A 24,274-nucleotide genomic window follows, 5' to 3' on the forward strand; every position below is an offset into this window, starting at 1 on the left:
CGGGCGCGGCGCGCGCGGCCTCGTCGCGGCTGCGCGCGAAGACGAGGAAGCCGGGCGCGAGGCCCGACCGGTCCACGACGACGGCGGGCGCCGCCAGCGTCACGTCGAGCGCGAAGGCGCCGCCGCCGAAGAAGGCCGGGTCCGCCGCCGGGCGGCGCGGCGCCGCGCGCGGGTCCGCGGGGCCCGCGACGTCCTCGGCCGACTCGACCGCGACGACGAACGACGACGCGTCCTCCTCGGCGGCCTTCCGCCGCGCCGGCGGCGCCTGGCCGAGAGCCCTGGCGGCGGCCACGCGCCGGCGCCAGGACCGCGCGTTGAGCTTGACGACGGACCACGACGACGACGCCGGGTCCGCGCGCGTCGCGAGCCACACGTAGTCCGTCACGTCGGCCTCGGCGACGGCGAGCAGCCCCCCGCTCTCGAGCGTCGCCCGCCGCACGACGCAGCGCTCCCGGCCGCCGCGGCTCGCCGTGCGCGTGCGCGACGACGCGCGCCCGGCGTCGCGCGGCCGCGGCGTCGCGAAGTCGTCGGAATTCCTCTTGAGCCCGCGGCCGCCGTCGCCCGGCGGCGCGAGCGCGAGCACGCGCACGTCGACGGCCACGGGCAGGGCGTTGCGGATGACGAGCGGCGCCTTGAGCGACACGCGCCGCGGCCGCCGCCGCGCGCCCGCGGCGAGGCCCTCGGGCGCGTCGACGCGCGCGAGGCAGTAGCGCCGGCCCGCCGCGGACACGCGCGCGACGGCCCAGGGGCCGCCGCGGTCCCGCCGCGCGTCGAGGCGCGCGCAGCGCTCCGTGACGCCGACCTGGAGCGGCGTCGCGACGGCGGCGTCGTCGTAGCGCGCCGGCGGCGGCGCGGCGAAGAGCTTCCGCCGCGGCGTCGCGCGCGCCGCCGCCGCCGGCCGCGCCGCGGCGTCGCCGAGCGCGACGTCGGCGAGGGGGAGCGGCACGGGCGTCACTCGGGGCCGGCCCGGGCCGCCGGCCCGGGCGACGCAGGACTCGCCGCCGGCGCTCACGAGGACGTCGACGCCGGCCGCGTTCTCGACGGACAGCGCGGCCTCGAGCGAGATCCGCAGCGCGCCGCGGTCGTCGAAGACGCCGACCCAGCGCAGGTCGACGCCCCGGCTCGCACTCGACGCGTCGGCGGCGAACGCGCGCGCGCGCCGGTGCAGGTCGCTCCGCCGGAGCGTCGCCTCGCGCCCCTCCGACGACGCGCGCCTCCGCGGCGTCGGCGTCGACGGCCGGCTCGGCACCGGCAGGCCGTCGCGGCCCCGGAACGTGCGCACCGAGAGCGCCGCGGCCCGGGCGCAGGGGAGGGGCTTCGGGCAGCGCCAGCGCAGGTCGCCGTAGCGCGCCGTCGCGAGGCAGTCCGCCGCGCCGGCCGGCAGCCGCGCGACGTCGCCCCGGGGAACCTCGAGCGCGCCCAGGGCGTCGCCCTGGGCGTCGAAGACGTCGACGACGAGCGCCACGCCCGTGCGGTTCTCGAGCGTCGCCGACGTCCGCGGCGCGGCGGTCTCGCCGCCGGCGTCGCGCGCGGCTTGCGACACGTCGCGGCACTCGCGCGCGAGCGCGCGCAGCGCCCGGGCCGCGTCGACGGTCAGCGTGCACTCGACGGGCTCGTCGCAGAGCACGGCGCCGCGCGACGAGCGCCCGGGCGCCAGCGACGACGCGAGCTCGACGGCGAAGCCCGGCTTGACGAGGGGCTCCCAGCGCGCGGTGCGCACGCGGTACGCGTCGACGCGGCAGGCCTTGACGGTCAGGTACTTCTCGAAGGCGCCGACGTTGTCGTCGTCCGTGGCGTAGACGAGGTCGCCGCGGCAGCGGACGAGGGGGCGCTTCTCCGCTCGGGAGGCGACGACGACGTCGTAGTCGCGGAAGTCGTACTCGAGGCGGGCCACGGACCGGAGCTCGTCGTGGGACAGCGACTCGACGCGTCTGAGGACGTGGGGATGGAGCGACCGCTTGCTGCGGCTCGTCGCCTTGCGCAGCAGCTGGTGCCGCCGCCGCGCGGCCGCCGCGTCCGCGCAGCGGTCGCCGGCCAAGGCGCCGAGCGCGCGCTCGACGTGCTCCGCGGACGACGACCCGCGCCGCAGGGGCGGCCGCTTCGGCGCCGGCGCCGCCGCCGGCGAGTGGCGCGCCAGCGACGGCTCGTCCTCGCGGTAGTAGGTCCAGGCCGTCTTCGGCTCGAAGCCGCCGAGCAGCCCCAGCAGCGACCGGAGCGCGAAGAGCGCGTCCGCGAGCGCCGTGCGCACGCGGGGCTGCGCCACGACGAGGCGCTTCAGGCCGTCGGGCGGCGGCCGATGGAGGTCCGCGCCGGCCTCGCCGAAGGCGCGGTCGAGGGCCCTCGCGCAGCGGTCGCCGACCGGGGGAGGCGGCCGGTCCGCGACGGCCGGCCACCGCGCGAAGTACTCGAAGGCGCCGCCGCCCGTGCCCTCGATGAGCGACGACGCCCGCGCGGCGTCGCGCTCTAGATCGCGCTCGTCGCGCACGTCGATGAAGACGTCGTCGAAGGCGTAGCGCTGCCCGCGGTAGCCGACGTCGCCGCGGTCGCGCTGCCGCGTCGCGATGCGGAGCCCGCGGACCCTGACGAGGCAGCACCGCGCGAGCTCCGGCGTTTCGCGCGGCGCGCCGAGGAGCGAGACGTCGCAGGTCGGGACCACGAGGCGGATCTCGACCTGCGTCGCGCGCGGCGGCGGCGGCGCGCTTCCGTCCCGCGGCGACTCGGCGTCCCGCGGCTCCCGCGGCGGCAGCCGGTCGCCGGTCGCGTCGAGCGGCGGCACGCCGCCGAGGTAGTCGCCGAGGATCGCGAAGATGCGCGAGAGCCGGGGCCCGTCGACGAGCACGCGGCACCGCGCCTTCTCGGGCAACACGACGACGACGCCGACGCGGAGCGTGCCCCGGTCCGCGAGCCGCGACACGCCCAGGGTCAGCGCGCAGCCCTCGAGGGGCTCGAGCGTGGGCCGCAGCGCGTCGCCCGCCGCGAAGGACGGGCCCGCGCGCGCGGCGTCCACGAGCGCGTCGTAGTCGAGCGGCGCGGTCTCCGTCACGTAGAAGCCCGCCGACTCGCACGTCGCCGAGAAGAGCGTCGACGCGACGCGCAGGTCGCTGCCCCGCTCCTCGCCGGCGACGAGGCACGACTCGAGGAAGGCCTCGGCGTCGGCGTAGCTGCCGAGCGTCGGGTCGTCCAGCGTCGTGTCCACGGTCCCGCGCGCGCGGTCCCAGCCGAGGACGACGGCGCCCCGGTCGCGCTCCCACTCGTAGGGCAGCGTGAAGCGGCAGCCCACGGTCGCGAAATCCGCGTGGAAGACGGGCCGCGTCGCCGGCGGCGGCGGCGGCGCCGCGTCCGGCGCCGCGTCGGGCGGGTCGCCCCGGAGGTCGTGCCAGGCGCCGATGAGCCGCCCGAGCACGGGCCAGTTCAGCACGCCGTCGACGCGCGCGCACCAGAGGGACGCGTCGACGCGCTCGAGGGCGTCGCCGACGACGGCGACCTTGAGCAGCGCGTCCGCCGCGGCGTCCAAGAACGCCCAGTCGCCCGGCGGCCGGTTCGGCATGGCCGCGTCGTCCGCCGCAACCGGCGCGGCGTCCCGCCGGGCCCGCGCGACCCACGCGAAGCGGCCCCGGGCCGCCGCGGCGTCCGACGACGCGTCCTCGACGGCGGCGTCCGCGCCGAGGCTCAGCCCGAAGGACCAGGCGCCCACGGCCGTGTCGTCGAAGCGCGCGGCCGCGCGCGCGTCGACGGAGCCCGCGCAGCGCGCGAGCGGCGCGTCCGCGCCGTCGCGGACCGCGGCCCGCAACGCGCCGCGGAGCCGGCAGGACACCTCGACGCCCGTCGCGCGCCGCAGCGACTCCTGGGCGGCGTCCATCTCCTCGTCGAGCACGACGTCGCTGCCGGAGGAGAGCGACGGCGCGAGCCGCGGCGGCGCGGACGACAGCGCGCGGAAGAGCCGGAGCTGGTCCGGCGCGAAGAGCGCCTCGAGCGCGCGCTCCTCCGCGGAGCCCCGGGGCCCCGCGCGGCAGCGCACGTAGGCCCGCCGCGCGGCGAGGCGGCCGCGGACCACGAGGCTTCTCGCGCTCCTGCCCTCGGGCCGGAGCAGCGCGTACGCGTACGGCCCGACGGCGGCGCCGCCGCGGAACGCGCGGACCTCCGCCGCCGGCGACCGCCGCGCGTCGTCGCCGTCGGGCGCGAGGGCGTCGCGGAGCGCCTTGAGCCGGTGGAAGGAGACGCTCGCGTCCCAGGGCGCCGACGTCGCGCCGTCCATCGCGAGCCTGCGCCGGAAACGACCGGTGGAACGCCCCGTCCGGCAAAGACTTCTCTCGCTCGGTCACGTCGAAGTCGTTTCGGCTGATTTTTGGACGGATCGTTTTCTCTCGGCCGGTTCTTTGTAGACAGTGAAAAGACTATGTCAGAATCGTGCGAAACCATTGAAGTCGTGTCGCCTATGTTTGTTTCCCGCCCGGTCGCGAGCGTCGCCGCGCCTCCGGCCGTCGCCGAGAAGCTCACGGACGCCTCGAAGCCGCAGGGGCGCAGCACCACGGCCGCGGGCACGTCGAGCGCCGCGTCGCGCGCGGCCCGCACGTCGTCGCCGAGCCGCGCCGCGTCGTCGCCGGCGACGCGCGCGTCGCCGTCTCCCGAAACCTCCCCCGGACGCGCGTGGTACGCGCAGAGCCCCCGGCACGCGACGGTCTTCGTCCAGGCCGTCGACGCGTCCCGCGGCGCGGCCTCGACGGCGACCTCGTCGACGCCCAGCCCGACGCTGCCGCCGCCGGGCAGCAGCGCGCGCGCGCCCGCGTCGCGGACGACGACGTCGACGGATTCGGCGACGCGCCTCGCGAACGCGCGCCAGTAGCTGTATTGCGCGCCGTCGCCCCGCGCCGCGGCCCGGTCGTCGGCGGCGAGCGCGCGCCGCGCCGCCGCCTCGCGCGCGCTCGCGCCGCGCGCGCCGCCGCCGCCGCGCGCGTCGACGACGCCGACGGCGCCGTCGACGACGATGCGCACGCGCGCGCCCTTGCGCCAGCTCACGGGCACGGACACGGCGACGCGCCGCGCGCGCGCCGCGACGGCGCGCCCGCGGACGCCGAGCACCTCCAGGAACCGCTCGACGCGCGCGCCGCTCAGGGCGACGTTCAAGAGCTCGAGCTCGCCGCTCCACACGGCCACCTGCACGGCCTCGAGGTCCACGAGGCCGCCGAGCCAGCGCCGCGCGAGCACGCGCAGGAGCTTCGCGGCGCCGAAGACGCGGACCATGGCGTTAGCTGCTGCCGCGCGGCTGGTTGCAATGAGCGCGCAGGCCCTCACGCATGGCCATTGCGAGATCAAAAGCGTCAATGAGGAGGCAAGGTCGCGAAGGATGCTAAATTGAGGCGCCTGTTGCCGCACTATGCAACTCGATGATATTGGATCTCGGAGTTGTCTCCAGGCGTAAACACAGCCCTCACAGAGATTATTGGGCTGCCCCAGTCGTGCCGTCAGAAAGCGCCGACGTTCCTGGGCGGCGGCGGCGCGTCGCCGGGCGTCGGAGGCGCGCGCGGCGCCCGCACCGCGCTCGGCGCGCCGCATCGATCGGCGGTCCCGGCGGCGGCGCTGCATCGGAGGCGCCTCGCACCCAGACGACTCCGGAGCCGTTTCTTCTTCGCGGCGCCCGGCGCCATGCGGGCCTTCGTCGCGGCGGCGGTCCTCGCCGCGGCGGCGACGGCCGAGACCATCGTCGAGGTCGTCGCGAGCGACCCGGAGCTGTCGACGCTCTACGAGGCCATCCAAGCGGCGAACCTCACGGAGACGCTCGAGGGCGACGGGCCCTTCACGGTCTTCGCGCCGACGAACGACGCCTTCGACGGCGTCGACCTCGAGGCCTACCTCGCGGCGGCGACGGGCCCCGACGAGCTGCGGCGGCTCCTCCTCTTCCACGTCGTGTCCGGCGAGGAAAGGTACGAGGCGAGCTTCATCGAGACGTCGACGACGCTGGAGACGGCCATGGGCCAGGACATCCGCGTGAACCTGAACCCCATCCGCCTCAATCCGACGGCCGTCGACTGCTCCAAGTCGACGGAGTGCGGCGACCTCGTCACCCGGGACGTCGCGGCGGACAACGGCGTGATCCATAAAATAGACAACGTCGTCTTCCCCGACCCGCTGCCGACGCCGTCGCCGACGGCGGCGCCGACGCTCCAGACCGTCATGGAGCTCCTGCGGGGCGACTCGGACTTTTCCACGCTCGTGGCGGCCATCGAGGCCGCGGATCTCATCGGCGAGCGCGGGCCCGGGTCGACGCGGTTCTCCTTCGACGAGGACGGGCCCTACACGCTCTTCGCGCCGACGAACGACGCGTTCGGGGACGTGGACGTCGCCTACTACCTGGAGGCGGAGCACCAGGACGAGCTCGTGCGGCTGCTCGAGTACCACGTGATTGCGGCGGAGGTGAGGAGCGGCGACCTAAGCGAGGGCCAGGAGGCGGAGAACCTCGACGGCTACGACCTCGTCGTCTCCCTGGACCCCGTGCGCATCGCCGGCGCGATCAACAGCGCCGACGTCACGGCGGCGGACATCCTGGCCATCAACGGCGTCGTCCACGCCGTCGACGCGGTCTTAATTCCCGAGCCGTACCCGACGGCCGCGCCGACGGCCGAGCCGACGACGGCCAAGCCCACGGCGAAGCCGACCGACACCCCGACGCCGGCGCCGAGCCATCCGCCGTCCATGTCGCCGCCGCCGAGCGCCTCGAAGCACCCGACGACGAGCCAGGCGCCGACGTACGGGCCGACGCGTAGCGACGAGCCGACGTACTCGCCGACGTCGCTGCCGACGTCGAAGCCGAGCACGGAGCTCGTGGACCACGTCAACGACACGTTCACGATCCTGGAGCTCGCCGGCAACACGGACGACGAGATCCTGCGCCTGGGCCTCCTGCTGAACGCGCGGGAGCGGCTGCTCAACGAGTCGGCGAGCCACCGCGTCGCGGACGACCTCGACGTCCTCATCCCGACCGTCGAGCGCTGGGCGGACCCGACGGCCTTCTGGGCCGAGGGCGGCGAGCGCTATAGTACGAACGCCGTCTCCGGCGCCGCGGGGTTCCTCAGCGGCAACGACGTCGACAAGGTCTGGCCCGCGGCCTTCGCGGAGTCCATCGACTTCGCCATGTACCCGGAGATGCTGCCGCCCCACAGCCCCCTCTACCCCATCTGGTGCATGTACCGGGCGCGCTACCTCATCTGGGCGGGCGTGGAATTGCAGTGGCTCGAGGAGCTCTACTACGCGGAAGCGAGGGATCTCCTGAAGATCGCGCACCGGGCCTTCCCGAAGAACAACCTCGTCAAGATGTACCTCGGCAAGCCGACGCCCTGGCCCGACCTCCACAAGGAGGACGGCGACGCGCCGAACTGGGCCAACGCGCAGCGCGCGATCCTGGAAAAGATCAACCACGTCGCGAACTGGTGGGTCGACGAGCGGCAGATGGGCGACGGCGCCTTCGGCGGCGGCTTCGGCGACGACGTCGCGCTCTGGCGCTGGTGGACGCCCGTGTTCTTAGGGTTCGAGGACGCGCGGAGCCGCGGCGCGTGGCGGAAACTGGCCAAGGGCGCCTTCGAGGACAATCCGAACATGGCGGGCGCGCCCTACCCGACGACGGGCGACGACGTCGGCGAGGCTTCCGCTTTGACGGCGGACACGCTCGTGCCCCTCCTGCTCCTCGAGGCCGCGGAGCCCTTCAACGTCGACGACCCGGAGTGCGCGGACAGCGTGAGCTTCCACGAGCGGAACCGGCCGTCGCGCGACTGCGGCTTCGTGGGCGAGAACCTGGATAGATGCGAGAACAGCAAGAACGACGACGGGCAGATCGCCCGGGACGCCTGCTACGTCACCTGCGACTCCTGCCCCTACTACCAGTCCGCGTGGGTCAACCGGACCGTGTGGCTCCTGAACCACACGCGGGACCACTGGATCGGCGAGAACGACCTCGGGGACCGCCACTTCATGGGCACGCACATCTCGGCCGTCGACGGCTCCTGGGGCCTGAGCGACGATCTAGCGAACCACAGCGAGTACGCGTGCGGCACGCCGCAGCACGGCGCCGTCCTCGCGCCGGCCGCGCTCCTGTGGCAGTGGTTCTCCGAGGCCGGCGGCCACTCGCCCGAGGCGTTCGTGTCGGGCGGGGGGGGCACGTCGAAGAAGTACCACCACGTGCGCAAGATCGTGTTGGCCGTGCTCGGGCCCTGGCTCCGCGCGTGGGCGGCGCGCGCGATGGCCGAGGGCGGCGGCTGCAAGCCCGCGGCCGCGGTCCCCGCGGCCGTGTCCTGGCCCTCCGGCGACGTCGGCGGCTTCCCGACGAACGCGACGGGCTGGACGACGCCGGGCTGCGACTGGTACTGCGTCAACGTGTCCAACGCGGAGACGGGCTGCTCCTTCGAGATGTGCGACGCGCCGCCGTCGACAAAACATATGTACCCGCACCGCCAGGACGACACCGCGACGCTCTTCAAGTGGCTCGTGCTCGCCTACCACTACGCCGGCGCCGCGGGCGACGACCGCGTCGCGTTCCTCGAGCCGCTGTTCGCGAACGCGCAGCTCTACCGCACGTTCCTCGCCTTCGAGGAGGACGACGACCTGCCCGACGAGCCGGACGCGGGCACGCCCCTGGACGTGGGGCGGCGGGCCCGGGGGCCCCTCGAGGCCGCCGTCGCCGTCCACGCCATGCTCCTGGGCGAGCGGGGGCGCCTCGACGAGTTCCAGGCGGACGACCTCCGCGAGTTCGTGACGGGCTACGCGGACTACGTGCTCTTCGGCGAGGGGTCCACGGGCGAGGCCGACGACGACGCGCGGCACCGCGACCTGCCCCTGGAGCACCTCGAGCGCCTGCACCGCGCGCTGTCGTACAACGAGGCCGCGTACACGTCCGAGGTCCAGTACACGGACGCCGCGTGGAGCCTGGCCGCCAACTACCTGGACCACTTTAGCCACGCGGACAACGCGACGGCGCCGGACAAGGCCGCCGTCGACCTGCTCTACTCCATGGTCACGGGCGACGTGTCCGACGGTCGCGTCGCGCCGCTGCCGGCCGTGCGATGGAAGACGCACCCGGAGCACCTGGCGGCTCTCGTGCTGCGGCACAACGCGACGTTCCTGTCCGCGCAGCTCTACCACTTTGGCGCGGAGCCCCGGGCCATGGGGGCCCAGTTCCTGCGGCTGCTGCCGGGGAACTACTCGTGCGTTTTGTCGTTCCCGAAGCGGGAGAAGCCCCACGCGAACCACACGCACTTCAACGTGACGGCCTTTGGCGAATTCCTCGAGGTGCCCGGGAGCGGCCTCGCCGAGTTCCACCTCGCGCCGCGGGAGCTCGTCCTGCTGACGGTCAAGCGCGCGACGCGCGAGCCGCGAGGCACCCGCGCGCCGACGGGCCTGCCCTCGGCGACCCCGGTCCCGTCGGCGTCGCCCGCGCCGAGCGCCGTCGACGACGTCGGCTCGCGGACGCCGAAGCCGTCGCGGCAGCCGACGCGCGCGCCCGCGCCCGAGCCGACGGACGCCTACGCCTACGGCGGCGTTCTGAGCCCCATCACGGAGGCCATGTACGTCGCCTGCGGCGCCCTCGACGCGGCGCCGAGCGACGCGGAGGTCTACGACATCGTCGTCGACGCCCTCGACGCGAACTGCGGCGACTGCTGCCGGATCACGGACTGCGGCGAGATCTGCGCGGGCCTCTCGTGCGCCGCGTACGCGCCCGCGACCTGCGCCGCCGTCAAGTTCGAGTACGGCTGCGAGTGCGACGGCTGCAAATGCTCGAGCTCCTACGGCTACGGCAACTACACGAACTCGACGTCGTCGTCCGGGCAGGACAAGAGAGCGAAATTCCAAACTTCAAAGCCTCATATCTCGGCCGTTTTCCACTCGTTTTGGCTGATTTTTGGACGAGCGATCATCTCTTGGAACGGTCTCGAAGCGTGGATGATTTTTCCGGGACGCGCGCGCGCGGAACACTCACGTTGAAGCGACGTTGAATCTCTCTTGTCCTGCCCAGGTCGTCGTCCGACTCGTCCGCGGCCAAGCCCGACGTCGTCGCGCTCACGATCTTCTCGCTCATGGGCGCCTTCTTCATCTACTGCGTCCACAAGTACCTCAAGTCCCAGCGCGAGGAGCGCGAGTACCAGAAGCGCAAGGCCGCGAAGAAGGAGATGCTCGCGAAGCAGGTCGCGCACATCGAGCTCGAGATCGTCGAGAACGAGACGTCCCTCGAGAAGGGCGAGGCCGACGACGAGATCAAGATGTAGCCCGCCCGCCCGTCGCTTGTTTCCCCCTTCCTTCGCTACGACACCGTCTCTGTTTTTTGCGTTTTTGGGGGGGCTTGGTGGGCTTCGGAGGCGTCCCGGACGGCTCGGTGACGTGCAACATGCCCTGAGTTGCCGCTGAACTCTCGTCGACGCGTCGAGCAGTCGCGCGAACCGCGCCGCGTCCGCGACGTCGCAGCGTGGTGCGCATCCGTCGAGTGCTGCGCCGCGCGTCGCGCCGCGACGCGGCGACATGGACGACAAGAAGCGGGCGGCGCCCTTCGGCCGGCGCCAGGCGGGCCTCGGGTTGGTCGCCGCGGTCGTCCTCTTCCTGCTCCTCTGCAACTTCGACGCCGACTTCCTCGACGGCGGCGCGTCGGGCATGCACGCGGCGACGGCGGACCAGATGTACGAGCCGACGTACCCGGACGACGGCGCCGCGTCCTTCGGCGTCATCTACGCCGCGAACGGGCCGTTCGTCGTGCGCGCGTTCGAGAGCGCGCTGGCGCTCGGCGTCGGCGCGAACGCGACGATTTTCAGCGACGCCCCCGGCGCGCGGAGCTGCGAGAAGCTGAAGCGGCGCGAGCGGAAGCACGTCGCCGACCGGCTGGGCCACCTGCGGTGCGCCGTCGCGAACGCGTCCGACACGTGGGGGTTCCGCGCGGCGAAGCTCTGGGCAGGGCAGGACAAGGGTGATTCAACGTCGCTTCAACGTGAGTGTTCCGCGCGCGCGCGTTCTGGAAAAAGCATCCACGCTTCGAGACCGTTCCGAGAGATGATCGCTCGTCCAAAAATCAGCCGAAACGAGTGGAAACCGGCCGAGAGAGGAGCCTTTGAAGTTGGGAATTTCGCACTCTTGTCCTGCCCAGGCTCTGGGCCTTCACGGCGACGCCCTACGACAAGACGCTGTACCTCGACGCCGACGCCTTCCCCTGCGCGTCCTTCGACTGGCTGCGGTCCGAGCTGTCGCCGGCGCTGGAGCGCTACGACGTCATGGCGACGCACAGCTCGATGCGGCGCGGCTTCGCGCGCGCGCTGCACTGGCTCAACGCGGGCGTCATCGCCTTCAACGCGCGGCGGCGGCCCGCGAAACGCATCTTCGCCGCCTGGCTGCGCACCTACGAGCGGCAGACCGTCAAGGTCACGGACCAGAGGCTCTTCAACGAGGCCGTGCTCGCGTCCGACGCGCGGGTCATGGCGCTGCCGCCCGAGTTCAACTGCAAGTCGAACTACAAGTCCGTGCGCTACGGCTGGCTCAAGCTCGCGTCGCCCCTCCTCTACCGGCGCGTGCGCAAGGACTGGGCCTGCTGCCAGATCGAGTCCGTCGGGCGCTGCGTCGTCGACCACGAGTGCAAGTTCCCGCGCCATCTCGCGGACCCCTAAAAAACATCGGCGCGGCGTACGCGGGCGCAAGTTCCCGCGCCCGCTCGCAGATCCCTAGAAACATCGGAGTACGCGGACGAGTCGAGAGGTTACTTCGCGGCCTCGGCGTACTTGAAGAGGCAGCCGTGGTCGGCGAGGCAGTAGAGGTCGCCGCCGGGGCTGACGGCGAGCTCGCGCACGGCGGCCGGCGCGGGCTCGGGGAGCGGGTGGACCGTTTTCGCGCCCGCCGCGACGAAGAGCGCGCCGGAGGCGGATAGGGCGAAGGCGGCGACGGTGTCGCCGGCGGGCGCCGCGTAGCGGAGCGCGCCGTCGCCCCGGCCGTCCCAGGCGAGGTCGTGGACGCCCCGCGCCGTGGCGACGAAGACGCGGCCGCCGCGGAACACCGGCGCTCCGACGAGCGGCGCGTCCGCGCGCAGCAGCTCCGCGGCGTCCCCCGTCGCCCTGCGGTCGGCGTCCAGCGCCGCGCAGAGCACGCGGTCGCCGACGAAGAGCACGAGGCCCGTCCCGTCCTCCGACACGGCCGCCGCGGCGACGGGATCGTCGCCCGCGTAGACCGTCGCCTCCCTTCCGGACGTCAGGTCCACGGCGACGACCGCCGACCCGCGCGGTGCGACGAGCGCCGCGTGCATGAAGCCGCCGCAGTGGCTCCGCGTCGCGCGGCTCACGTCGAGCGCCGGCGCGCCGGCGACGTGGGGGGAGTTAGGGGGGGGTTCGTGGACGCGGACGATCTCCGGTCCCGTGACCTCGTTCTCCGGGATCGTCAGGCACGCCGCGCCGGAGCCGTCGAAGAGGGCGACGCCGCCGTCGAGGGGCGCGTAGCCCGCGACGCCGCGCCCGCTGAGCGGCTCGTCGCCGACGCGGCCCTCGAGGCAGCCCCGGAGCACGCGGCGGCGCACGACGGCCTCGCCACCGCCGCGCGCGACCCAGAACGCGTGGAGGCCGTCGTCGATCCGCAGGGAGCTGAAGGTCTCGCCGGGCCGCGCCTTCTCGAGCAGCTCCCAGGGGCCGCTGCGCACGACCGTGTCCGCCAGCGCCCGCTTCCGGTCGCGCTCGACGGCCCCGTCGTCCTTCGCCGGCGGCGCGGGCCGGATGGCCTGGAACGCGAAGTGGCAGAAGGCGATGGCCATGGCGGCGACGAGCAGGCCCTCCCAGAGCTGCATCTCCGACACGTCCTCGAGGGCCGCGCGGGGGACGCGGACCATCGGTGTCAGAGTTTTGGGGGCTGCCTCGATGCTGGAACTCGCTCGACGGGGGCCGGGGGTTGATGACGCGGGCGGCGGCATGCGGCGACGCGGTCGTCGTCGCCCGGTTCAAAAAGCGTGGGCTGCCGCTGATCAAGCTCCGCGGCGACCGATGGTGTCAGGGCGAGCTCCACGTGGCCGGCGTGGGGACGACGGGACGAGGTCCCCAGACACGATGGACTTCCAGGTCAGGCTCGAATCCCCCATCAAGCGCGTCTCCTCCTGCCAGTAGGCGCGCACCCATGGCTGCCGCACCTCCGCCGGGTAGTACTCGTTGATGAGGCGCCAGCTTACTGAGGACCTCCGCCGGCGGCCCGCTCGGCGGCCCCTTGATCAGCACGGCGTGCGAGATGCTGGCAACCGGACGCGACTCGGAGTCCACGACATCCGAGTCATCGCGGGGCACCTGCGCGACATGATGGAGCTCTATGGCCCGCTCTACAGGCACCAGAACGAGGGCCAGGAGCGCTTCAACGACCGCCTGACGGGCCGCAAGAAGCGGCACTCGCAGCAGAACGGTGGCGCGTGCAACCGCGGCGCCGAGCTCTGCGCGTCGCGCGGTGCGACGGTCGGCAAGTGCGACTCGATCGGGACGTGGGCCGGCCGCTCGTTGTGCACGGCGGATTGCAATCCGCGAACCTCGACCCTAAAATGTTACTCAGCCCGCGGCCTCGGCGCGGCGCGGCGCGGGCGGCTTCGCGGCGACGCGCGTCACGGTGACGCCGCGGCCCGCGGGCGGCTCCGCGGCCGCGTCCGCCTTTTTCAGCTTCGCGCCGGGCTTGCGGCCCTGCAAGAGGTTCTTCACGTAGAGCTCGCCCGCGCGGTACGACGAGCGCACGAGGGGCCCCGACGCGACGTAGAGGAAGCCCATGGCGTCGGCCTCGTCCTTCCAGGCGTCGAACTTCTCCGGCGTCACGTACTCCTTGACCTTGAGGTGGCGCTTCGTCGGCTGGAGGTACTGGCCGAAGGTGACGACGTCGACGCCCGCGGCGCGCAGGTCCGCGAGCGTCGCGCGGATCTCGTCGTCGGCCTCGCCGAAGCCGAGCATGATCGACGTCTTCGTGAGGACGCCGGCGGACGCCTTGGCGTGGCGCAGCACGTCCAGCGTCTGCCGGTAGCCCGCGCGGCGGTCCCGCACCAAGGGCGTGAGCCGCTCGACGGTCTCGATGTTGTGCGCGAAGACGTTGAGGCCGCTGTGGGCCACGGTCTCGACGCGGGCCAGGTCGCCCCCAAAGTCCGGGCTCAGCACCTCCACGAGTAAATTCTCGTTGGCCAGTTTCAACTCCTTGACCGTCTCGGCGATGTGGCCCGAGCCGTGGTCGTGGACGTCGTCGCGGTCCACGGACGTGATGACGACGTAGTCCAAACCCCACTCGGCGACGGCCCGGCCCGTGTTCTTCGGTTCCTCGGGGTTGAGGGCCCGGGGCGTCCGGCTCGTCTTCACGGAGCAGAAGCGGCAGCCCCGCGTGCACGTGTCGCCCATGATCATGATCGTCGCCGTCGCCGTGTGGTCGTCCTCGTCGGGCTTCGAGCCGTCCTCCTTGCGCGCCGACTTGCCGCCCCAGCACTCGCCGATGTTCGGGCACCGCGCCTCCTCGCAGACCGTAGCGAGGCCGAGCGACCGGACCGTGCCCCGGAGCCGCTCGTAGTTATCGCCCTCGGCGGGCTGGGCCTTGAGCCACCGGGGCTTCGGGAGCTTGGCGAGCTTGCCGCCCCTCGTCGTCGCGGCGGCCTTGACGGCCCGCCGCTCCTCATCCTGGAGCGTCTCGCGCAGGGCCGCGAGGCGCGACCCCGGCGCGGCGGCGCGGGCCGCGGGGGCGCTCAGCGACCGCCGCGCGGCGGCGCGGGCGGACGACGCCAGCGACGCGGGAGCGGGAGCGCCCAGGGCCCGCCGGGGGACGACGGAAACGAGCCGCGTCGACGCCATCAGCCGCAGATGGAGGCCACAAAGTCAAGGTCAACACTGTTCAATTTGACGTGCATCGACGACCGCCGGCCGACTCCAGATCAGAGCCTGAGGCAGCCCGCGAGCCAGTCGCGCTCGCAGCCGCCGCGATCCGCGCAGCCCGAGCGCGCTCCGCCGCCACCCAGCAGCGACGATGCTCCGTTTCCTGCTCCTCGCCGCCTCCGCATCCGCCATAAAGCGCGATGCGAAGCGCCCGCTCAAAGCGCTGCGCGCGCGCGTCGCCGGCGGCGAGTCCGTCGCGAGCGCCCTGTCCCGCGCGGACAAGCTCAACGTCGCCGCGTCGTTCGTCGGCGGCGGCCTGGCGCTCTACGAGATGCGCGAGGAGCTCCTGGAGCTCGGGCACCACCACGGGCTGCTCATGGTCGCCCTCAGCCGCCTCGCTCGGACCTTCGCGGACCTCGAGGAATTGGCGCTGCAGGCGCGGAAGGGCCTCCGCGCCAGGGCCGGCCTCCTGAAGCGCCTCGTCCTCAACCACCGGACGCTGCGCCTGCTCTGCGTCTTCGCGCTCGTCGCGAGCGGCTACGAGGTCTTCCAGGACCTGAAGCCCGGCGGCCACCACGGCATGCTCCTCCTCAGCCTCCACGAGCTCCACGACGTCGGCGAGGAGGTCGTCGGCGAGGGCGAGGGGCCGCTCGCGCGGATCCTGGGGAACCCGTTCCTGAAGCTGGCCCTCGCGGCCGGCGCGCTCGGCTTCGCGGCCGTCGAGCTCGCCGAGGACCTCACGCCGGGCGCGCACCACGGCGTCGCCGCCATCGCCCTCGGCCACGTCGTCAAGGGCGTCGCGACGGTGCGCGCGGAGCTCAAGGAGGCGACGCACGCGGACTGAGCTCCGCGGCCGAAGGAGCGCCCCGACCTTCGCCGCGACCGACCAAAACGCGACGCTCCGGCGCGCAGCTATCGCGCGCAGATACTTTTTAGCTGGTCGTGCAGAGCATGAAGCAGCCCGGTTGCCGCTTCGCGCCGATAATTTCGTCTGAGACGCCAATTCTCCAGAGGGCGGCATGGCAGCCCCCGTGCGGTCCAGGAACCCTCTGAGCGGTGGACAAATTACGCGTTTCGGCATCGGATCCGGTGTCTCGTGCCGCGCCACCGATTTTGTCCACGGGAGAGCTTGCCGATGGGCCGCGTTCGAGAGGAGTTGACGGGCGGCGGCGGGGACGCACCGCCCGAGTATGGTCGAGACAGAGTCTTTCAGCTGGACCTAAAGGCGGTTCCGGCCTCGGAACCGGTGCCCCGAGGGGCGCCAAGCTTTAGGTCCAGCGATCTCGTCCTTGTTTCGACGGTAACGGGAGCCGCTGCGGGCCGCGGCGGCGCCCGAACCCGACCAGACGAGCTCGACCATATCGAGCCCCGCGACCTAACCCTTGCACCGAGGCGATGCGTGGGTGACGATGAACGATCTCTGGTGCTGCGAGAGCTCAAATCTAGCTCGAAGGGGTCGGGGAAGCCGAACGCGCCCCATCCCAGCCCATAAAACCTCTCGTTCGCGTCGCCCCGGAATCGGCTCGATGTCAAGTTTTCGCCGTTGCCTCGTCCGTACGCGCGCGGTCAACAAAGCCACTGGGATCGTGGTACGTCGTTGCATTATGGCTGGGCTGTGGGCCTGAGAAGCTGATGGATTCTCCATCGCACGCTCGAAAACGTGCTCGATGTTTCGAGCGAGTGCAACCGGTAAACATGGGCTCAGGCGTATCTGCGCGCGATAGCAGCGTAGTAGAGAGCTTTTATTTAAGCAGCCCCAGGTTGAATTGGATATGTGAAAAGAACCTCAGAGTTCGGGGCAGCATGGCCTATGACGAGGCGTCGCCGCTCGTGCGGTCCAAGGACTGGCGGCGGCCGTTCCTCGCGGCCTGCGCCGGCCTCGCCTGCTCCGCGGCTCTCGTCGTGCGCGGCGCGCGGCGGCCGAGCGTGTTAGCGCTGGACGCTCGGAGCGGACGCAGCATCGACAAAGTGTTCTACATCAATTGCGACGCCGACCTCGACCGCCGCGCGTCCATCGAGGCCCAGCTCGACCGAGCGCTGCCCGGCGTGCCCCGGGAGCGCGTCGCCTGCACGGACACGGCCTCGGCGAAGTTCGCGTACGAAAGCGGCGGCGTCCGCGGGCTCGACCTCTCGACGGAGACGGCGCACTTCGGCGCCGACGAGGCCTACACGACGCTGGCCATCTACCTGTCGCACACGTCGATCCAGGAGACGATCGCGGCGATGGACGACGGGCTCTACCTCGCGTTGGAGGACGACGCCGTCTTCGCGGACGGCTTCCTCGAAAAGTTCCGGGCCCTGGACCTGCCGGAGGCCTTCGACCTCGTGCGCCTCGGCTGCTGGACCGAGGAGTCCCCCGAGGACCGCGCGACGAAGGACGCCTTCGTCGCGGCCGCGCCGGCGCGCGCGTCCGCGACGACGAGGTACCTCGGCGGCCACGCGGAGCTCTGGACGCCCCGCGGCGCGGCGACCTTCCTCGAGCGGCTCGCCGTCTACGACGGCGGCGCCGTGAGCTCCATCGACGGCCTCGAGCGCACGGACGACGTCGCGGCCTTCGCGAGCTACTGCCTCGCGTGCGCGTCGACGATCGTGGCCACGGACGAGGCCCTGCCCCAGGACCACTCCGACGGGAGCGGCGCGGACGCGCGGACCTGCGTGTCGGCGCGATAGTCCCTAGCCCCTAGCGTCCTCGCGCGCCTTCTTCTCCCGCTCGCGGAAGTCCTTCGGCGCCCAGCTGCCGCAGGAGACCGTCGCCGCCTCGGACGCGGCGCCGCGGATGGTCTCCGGCGCGTCGAGCCACGCGTCGAGCTTGCGCTTCGCCGTGTCGTTCTTCGCGATGGCCGGGCGCCACGCGTCGCGCAGCGCGTCCCGCTCCCCGCGGTCGAGGTCGCCGCGCCAGGCCGGGAACCAGTCGAAGACGCGCTGGAGGATGAGCGCCGTCGCGACGCTCAAATTGAAGGACGTCGTGAAGCCGACCATCTCGACGAAGACGCGCCGCGCCGCCGCGGCGAGGAACGCGGCGTCGCAGCCGTCGGCCTCGCGGCCGACGACGACGGCGACCTTCGGCGCGGCGGCGACGCAGGCCGGCCGCGCCGCCGCGAGCGGCAAGGCGCCGGCGCCGTCGGCGGCGCACCAGATCTCCCAGCCGTCGGCGAGGAGCGCGGCGACGCACGCCTCCGGGTCGTCGAAGCGCCGGAGGCTCAGCCACGCGTCCGCGCCCTTGGCGACGGTCTTCGCGCCGCGCTTCGCCGAGCGCTTCTTCTTGTCGACGAGCACGGGATTGACGCTCCAGACGTGCTGGACGCCCAGCGCCTCCGCCGTGCGATGGACGGCGGCCTCGTTGTGCGGGTCGTGGATGCGGTCGAGCACGAGCAGCACGCGCCCCGTTCGCGCCCGCAGCACCTTCTCGCAGCGCACGACGCGCGCCGGGCACGACGAGTCGGTGCCGGCCTCCAAGGGTTCGCTAGAGGTAGCGGGCGCGTCGGTCTCGGCCATGGGCTCGTCAGTACTTGCCATAGGCAAGCTCGCTGAACCGATGTTGCCGAGATGTTGCCGCTCAAGAGCATCGCAATCGCCCCGATGGCGCCAAATGGGCGCCATCTGGGCTGCCTCGCGCTCCTCCTCGCCGCGCGGTGGAGTGTCGGCGACGAGGAGCGGCGGGAGACGGGGGCGCTCATCAGCGACGGCCTGGCCTGGGAGCACTCCTGCCGCGCCGAGGCGGGCAGCTCCTGCGCGTCCCTCGGCGACGACGACGACCGCTTCTTCGCGGACCGGCTCGTGCGCGGCGCGCTCCGCGTCGTCGAGGACCCGGAGTGCCAGCAGGGCCACGCCCTCGACGCCTCCGGCCCGGGCTTCTCCATCCTCGAGGCCGCGCGGGTCTTCCGGAAATGCCGCGTGCTCGTGCTCCGGAACGCGATGGACCGCGGCGACGTCGAGCAGTTCCGCGACGCGCTCGCGGACCACATCCTCGCCCTGAAGAACGGGACCTTGTCCATGAAGGGGTCGACGACGCACGGCGAGGACTACTTCGTGTTTCCCCTGAGCAACCGCGAGGACGACGACGACGACCGCGACCACGCGCGATGGCTCATGCTCCTCCCGAAGACCTTCGCGGCGCCGGAGATCGTCGCGCCGCCCTACCTGACGCAGCTCCTGAGCCACCCGCGCATCCTCGGCCAGGACTTCGTGTTGAACGACGCGGGCGTCGCCATCGCGGAGCGCGAATCGGCGCCGCAGGTCTGGCACAAGGACGACGACTACCTCTTCGGCGAGGACGCGCTCAGCGCCCACGGCATGGCGGGCCACGACTACGGGTCCTACAGCGTCACGGTCATGCACCCGCTCCTCGACATCCACGGCGACCGGGGGCCGACGGAGTTCTGCATGGGCACGTCGTGGCTCTCGGGCTGGAACTACGACGACCACCCCAAGGACGAGACCATCGTCGAGGCGCTGAAGGACCGGACGCTCATGGACACGCTCCTCGAGTACTTCCCGGACCCCAACGACCCGACGCTCGACCACTGCTTCTTCGGCAAGGGCCGCCGCGTCGAGCGCCTGAACGTGACGGACGTGCTCCTCTTCGACTACCAGGTCAAGCACCGCGGCGGCACGAACCGGTCGCCGGACCTGCGGTCCCTGCTCTACCTCACCTACGCGCGCAAGTGGTACAAGGACACGAACTTTGCGCCGCGCGCGTCGTCCGACAAGGCGCGGGAGCTCGACTTCGTCGTCGGCAAAGGCACGGGGCCGCTGTCGACGGCGCGGAAGCGGCGCTACGCCAAGGTCATCTCCATGGCGCGCTTCGCCGAGGTGGCGCCGGGCCCCAACGCCGACGCGCCGCTGAGCTTCGCGCCGCGGCGGAGGGCGCCCGCGCTCGAGAACATCTCGCGGCCCTTCGCGTACGACCCGTCGAGCCGCATCGCCGGCAAGCTCCACGACGACTGGGTCGCCGCCGTCACGTCCGAATTCGGCGGCAAAACCGAGCTCTAACCTGTCTTCTGTGTGTGTCCTTAGCGTTCGACGGGCGCCACGGATCCCGGCGCGGCGGTGGCCGCGTGGTGCGACGCGTCCGCGCCGCAGTAGAGCGGGAAGGGCGTGCGCGTCGTGAGCGTCCACGCGGGCCCGTTCGCCGCGACCATGGCGGCGTAGTGTGGCGTTTGCTGCCCCCGGTCGTCGACGACGCGCGTCAACGTGTACCGCTCGCCGCACCGCCGCCCGCAGCACGCCTTGCACAGGACGGAGTCGCGGATCCAGAGGTTCGGGTCCTCCGCCTGCTGCTCCATCGTAAAGTCCGCGATGCACCGGCAGCTCTCGACGCCGCAGCAGCACGGCCAGTCGAAGGAGGTGCTGCGGATGTCCGCGCGCGTCGCGTCTTCGGACACGTAGACGGCGTAGCTCCCGCAGCAGAGCGCCGAGTGCGAGAGCTTGGTCGTCGAGTACCAGGCGTCCGGCGCGTAGATCTTGAACTTGATGCGCCGTCGCGCCGCATCGAAATGCGAAGTGTTAAAAGAAAGCAGGCTCGGGTCGCCGTTGCCCGGAAGCCACATGATGCCCCGGAAAGGTGCAGGCACGTCCGTAGTTGGCAGGTGCCACCACTCTGAAGCTTTTAGGCCGTCGCGCTCCTGCGTGTGCTTGTCGTAGTAGCACAGGCAGGAGCCCGACATGGGTGCACAGCTAGGATCTTTCCCCATGAGCAGCCTCCATACTCGTCAACTACTCAGACTGCACCGTCAACGTTGAATCGACCTTGACGCCCATAACTGCGTTGGGCAGCATGGCCGCCGAGGCGCGGGACGAGAACTGGTACGTGGAGACGAAGAAGAAGATCCGGGAGGCCTTCCAGCTCTTCGACAAGGACCGCAAGGGCTGCGTCATCCAGGAGGAGGTGTCGACGATCATGCGCTACCTCGGCGCCTACCCGACGGAGCGCGCCATGGTCAAGGAGATCCTCCCGGACATGATGGTCCGCGGGCCGGCGTCCTCCGGACGGTGTTTCGCGCTGATCGGACGAGCTGGCGTCGCGGGCCGCCCGAGCGCCTTTCGTCGCGCCCGTCCGAAGGCTCGCCGCGCGCCGCGCGCGTCGCGTCCGTCGCTTCGACCGCGCCCGGCCCCCGCAGGAGGACGAGCCGTCGGCGTTCGTCAAGTACGAGAGATTCGAGCCGAAGATGCTCGAGATTTTGGCCGAGGGCGACTGGGAGCCCGACTCCGAGGAGGTGCTGCTCCAGGCCTTCCGGGTCTTCGACGAGGACGGCAAGGGCTACATCGAGGCGAACCGCCTCCGCGAGGCCCTCATCACGAAGGGCACGCCCTTCCGCGAGAAGGAGATCGACGCCTTCCTCTCCGTGGCCAAGGACCTCGAGACGGGCCACATCTACTACGAGGACTACGTCGCGCTCCTCACCGCGGACACCGCGGAGTAGGGTCCTAATCCGCGCGAAGGTAGGCGGCGCGCTTGAGCCGCGGGTCGTCCGGCGACGCGATCGGCGCGTGGGCCGCGGCCCACCGCGCGAGGTCCGCCGACGTGAAACGGAAGTCGTCGACGAAGACCTGCGTGCGCGCGGCTCTCGCGCGCGCAGCCTTCGGCAAGCTCCGCGCGGCGCGGCGGAAACAGAAGCAGAAATTCACGGGCGCGGCCGAACACGACTGGCAGCTTCGCTTTCTGGAACTCGCGCTCGAGCGGGGACCGCTGGGCGACGACGATCGCGCCAAAGTAGAGGGCTTCCCAGGTCCGAAAGCAATCGAACCCCGCGCCGACGGGGGACCTGCGCGAGGGCGCGTAGGTCATAGGTTCGTAGGCTCCGGACGAGGCTACGTAGGCGCGTGGGCGCCTACGTAGCCCGTCAAAAGCGGTGCCTACGCAGGCGCCAGAGGCTCGAGCAGAGGCTACGTAGCCTCGTAGGCGCCTACGTAGGCACCCACGGAGCGACGCCGCGGGCGACAACACAAAGGCGTACGACGCCATGGCCTCCCAGACGTCCCCGCGGCGGCCGAGGACGACGTCCGCGCCCGATGCGACGGCCTGGTCGTAGAGCTCCGTCCGGGACGCGACGCCGCGGTGCCGCGCGCTGCTCGACGAGTCCCGCGCCCAGGTCACGAGGCACCGATGGGCGCGCGTCGCCGGCCGCGTCACGGCGCGCGCGATCTCGTGCTCGAGGACGGCCCGCGCGAGGTCGTCGTCGCCGCCGGCCCCCCGCAGGTCCAGCCCCAGCGGCAGCCAGTCCGTGCGCCGCGCCCGCTCGTGGACCAGGGCCGCGCGGTCGAGGTTCGCCGCCGCGACGGCCGCGCCGCCGGGTCTCAGGACCGCGGCGCGCTCGTACGCGGCGGCGACGTCGCGCTTCGGGTAGTCGCGCGGCCAGCACCGGTCGGAGCCGACGACGACGGACGTCGCCACGCATTTCGCGGCGTCGAGCGCGAAGCCGCCGGCCCAGCAGACGTCGACGATGTCCGCCGCCGCGTCCTCGAGGCCGCCGCGATGCGCCGCCGTCGACGCGCCCGCCTCCGCGGGATTCCGGAACAGCGCGAGCACGCGGACCGTCGCCGGGAGGTCGACGGACGCGACGACGTTCTCCGCCGCGAGGACGACGGAGAGCTGGGCCGAGGCGCGGAGGTGCAGCGCCGCCAGCCGATTCCCCGCGACGGCGAGGACGCGCAGCGCGGGCAGCTCCGGCAGCGCCGCCAGCCGGTTCCGCGTCGCCTCGAGCAGCCGGAGCTTCGGCGCGGCGGGGATCGCGCCGAGACGATTGCCGTCGACGACGAGGAGCTCGAGGCTCGCCGGCAGCGGCGGGAGCGCGAGGAGCCGGTTGTTCCGGAGGCGGACGGCCGCGACCGTCGGCGGCAGCGGCGCCAGCGCCGCGACGCGGTTGTCCGAGAGGTCCAGGGAGAGAAGCACGCTTGGCGCGTCTCCGATGCGGTTGCCCCGCGCGTCGAGGGCCTCGAGGCGCGGCGCCGCCGGGAGAAACGTCAGGCGATTGCGGTCGACGCCGAGGTCGCGGACCGCGTTGAGACGTTCCGGGAGCGTCGCGAGGCGATTGCGGCCCACCCGGAGCCGCGTCAGGCGCGCGAGATCCGCCCAGGTCTCCGGCAGCGCCTCGAGCGCGTTGCCCTCGAGGTCGACGCGCTCGAGCGCCGCGTAGTCGCCGGCGGGCAGCGCCGCGAGGCCGCAGCCGCGCGCCTCCAGCACGCGCAGCGACGCCGGGATGCGCGTCGGGAGCGCCGCGCCGCCGCCGGAGACCCGCAGCTCCCGCAGCCGCGGCCAGGGCTCGTGGAGCAGCGGCGCGACGACGTCGAGCGACGCGACGGAATTCGCCGCGGGGCGCGCGTCCGGGTCCGACCGCAGCCACGCGCGGTTCTCCAAATCCAAGACCTCGAGGTCCGCGAGGACGCCGAGGCCGGCGACGGCGGCGAGCTGGTTGCTGCCGAGGTCCAGGCGCGTCAGGAACGGGGCCCCCGCGACGTCCGCGGCCGTCAACGCGTTCCCCGCGGCGACGAGCGTCCGCAGCGCCTCGCATTCGGGGAACAGGCGCGCGAGGTCGTTGTCGGCGACGTCGAGGGTCTCGAGCCGCGGCGGCAGCGCCGGGAGCGCTTCGAGCAGGTTGCTTTTCAGCGACAGCGTCGCGAGGCACGGCGCGAGGTTGAGGAAGTTTGGAGGCAGGCGGACGATGGCGTTGCCGTCGGCGCGCAGCGTCACGAGCGTCTCGAAGCTGAGGCGGGGCAGCGCGTCGAGGCCGCGGAAACGGCAGTCGAGCGACGACGCCGCGCGGACCTCGCGCGCCGCGGCCGCCGCGGACCGCTCCGCGCCGCGCGCCGCGGCCGCCGCGCCGCGCGCCGCACCTTCCGCTATGCGCGCCGCCGCGGCCCACGCGGCGCGCGCCTCGTCCGACTCGCGCATCGCCGCGAGCTCCGCGTCGCGCTCCTTGATCCACTTGTGCTCGGCGCGCCGCTCGCGCCTTCGGACCTCGGCCAGCGACCGCTCGCGCTCGCGCTCCGCGTCGCGCCGCTCCACCTCCGCGCCCATGGCCGCGAAGGCCGCGTTCGCCGCCTCCTCCGCGTCCTCGGCCCACCGGCCGTCGTAGGCGTCCTCCGCGTGCCGCAGGCGCCGCATCATCGTAGCAGGCGACTCCATGATGTTCATGGTCGTTTTTTCTTCCGAGGCCTTCCACACGCGCCTCCGCGTCGCCGGCGACGACTCCATCGGTGCCGGCAACCACGAGTCCATTGGTGCGGCAAACGACGCANGCGAACTAGGGATGGGCTGCCTCGAACCCGCACATTGCGTGGTTCAACGTGGTTCTTGTCGTTTGAGGCTTTTCTTGCCGCGGTGCAGCTGAGACTGGAGTGTTGACGCCGAACGACGCGTTGGGGATGAGCTTGTACCTGTTGTCCCATTCGCTGGCTCTGGGCCACCGTCGCCACCGTCCATGCGCTCTCGTCGCGGCCGCCCTACCCGCCGGAAC

General features: G+C 72.6%; 6 protein-coding genes across 6 annotated transcripts in view; 3 read left to right on the plus strand and 3 right to left on the minus strand.

Moving 5' to 3' along the window:
- The window catches only part of AURANDRAFT_65692 (hypothetical protein), a gene marked incomplete at both ends in the record, with an annotated part of 7,286 nt that extends 2,045 nt beyond the window's left edge, over nucleotides 1-5,241 (minus strand). Inside the window, 2 exons of the mRNA XM_009040735.1 lie at nucleotides 44-4,262; nucleotides 4,502-5,241. Coding sequence (XP_009038983.1) covers nucleotides 44-4,262; nucleotides 4,502-5,241 — 4,959 coding nt within the window. The remainder of the gene's footprint in view (nucleotides 1-43; nucleotides 4,263-4,501) is intronic.
- A 930-nt stretch (nucleotides 5,242-6,171) lies between these two features.
- Nucleotides 6,172-6,588, plus strand: AURANDRAFT_29451 (hypothetical protein; the record flags this gene model as incomplete). Its single annotated transcript, XM_009040644.1, has 1 exon — nucleotides 6,172-6,588. A coding segment is annotated over one exon (417 nt), but the record flags the coding sequence as incomplete, so codon positions are not given.
- Nucleotides 6,589-13,529: 6,941 nt separating this feature from the next.
- AURANDRAFT_29425 (hypothetical protein) lies at nucleotides 13,530-14,798 on the minus strand (the record flags this gene model as incomplete). The annotated part of the gene is made up of 1 exon (XM_009040734.1): nucleotides 13,530-14,798. The coding sequence occupies one exon, from the start codon at nucleotides 14,796-14,798 to the stop codon at nucleotides 13,530-13,532; it is 1,269 nt and encodes a 422-aa protein (XP_009038982.1).
- Nucleotides 14,799-16,622: 1,824 nt separating this feature from the next.
- On the plus strand, nucleotides 16,623-19,811 carry AURANDRAFT_65694 (hypothetical protein; the record flags this gene model as incomplete). Its single annotated transcript, XM_009040645.1, has 2 exons — nucleotides 16,623-17,474; nucleotides 18,381-19,811. The coding sequence occupies 2 exons, from the start codon at nucleotides 16,623-16,625 to the stop codon at nucleotides 19,809-19,811; spliced, it is 2,283 nt and encodes a 760-aa protein (XP_009038893.1).
- A 784-nt stretch (nucleotides 19,812-20,595) lies between these two features.
- On the plus strand, nucleotides 20,596-21,241 carry AURANDRAFT_29226 (hypothetical protein; the record flags this gene model as incomplete). The annotated part of the gene is made up of 2 exons (XM_009040646.1): nucleotides 20,596-20,784; nucleotides 20,939-21,241. 2 exons carry the CDS (start codon nucleotides 20,596-20,598, stop codon nucleotides 21,239-21,241), a joined length of 492 nt encoding a protein of 163 aa, XP_009038894.1.
- A 4-nt stretch (nucleotides 21,242-21,245) lies between these two features.
- On the minus strand, nucleotides 21,246-23,952 carry AURANDRAFT_65695 (hypothetical protein; the record flags this gene model as incomplete). The annotated part of the gene is made up of 3 exons (XM_009040733.1): nucleotides 21,246-21,368; nucleotides 21,466-21,583; nucleotides 21,737-23,952. The coding sequence occupies 3 exons, from the start codon at nucleotides 23,950-23,952 to the stop codon at nucleotides 21,246-21,248; spliced, it is 2,457 nt and encodes an 818-aa protein (XP_009038981.1).
- Nucleotides 23,953-24,274: the final 322 nt, after the last annotated feature.

Source organism: Aureococcus anophagefferens (assembly GCF_000186865.1).
Source record: "Aureococcus anophagefferens unplaced genomic scaffold AURANscaffold_16, whole genome shotgun sequence".
Lineage (NCBI taxonomy): Eukaryota > Pelagophyceae > Pelagomonadales > Pelagomonadaceae > Aureococcus > Aureococcus anophagefferens.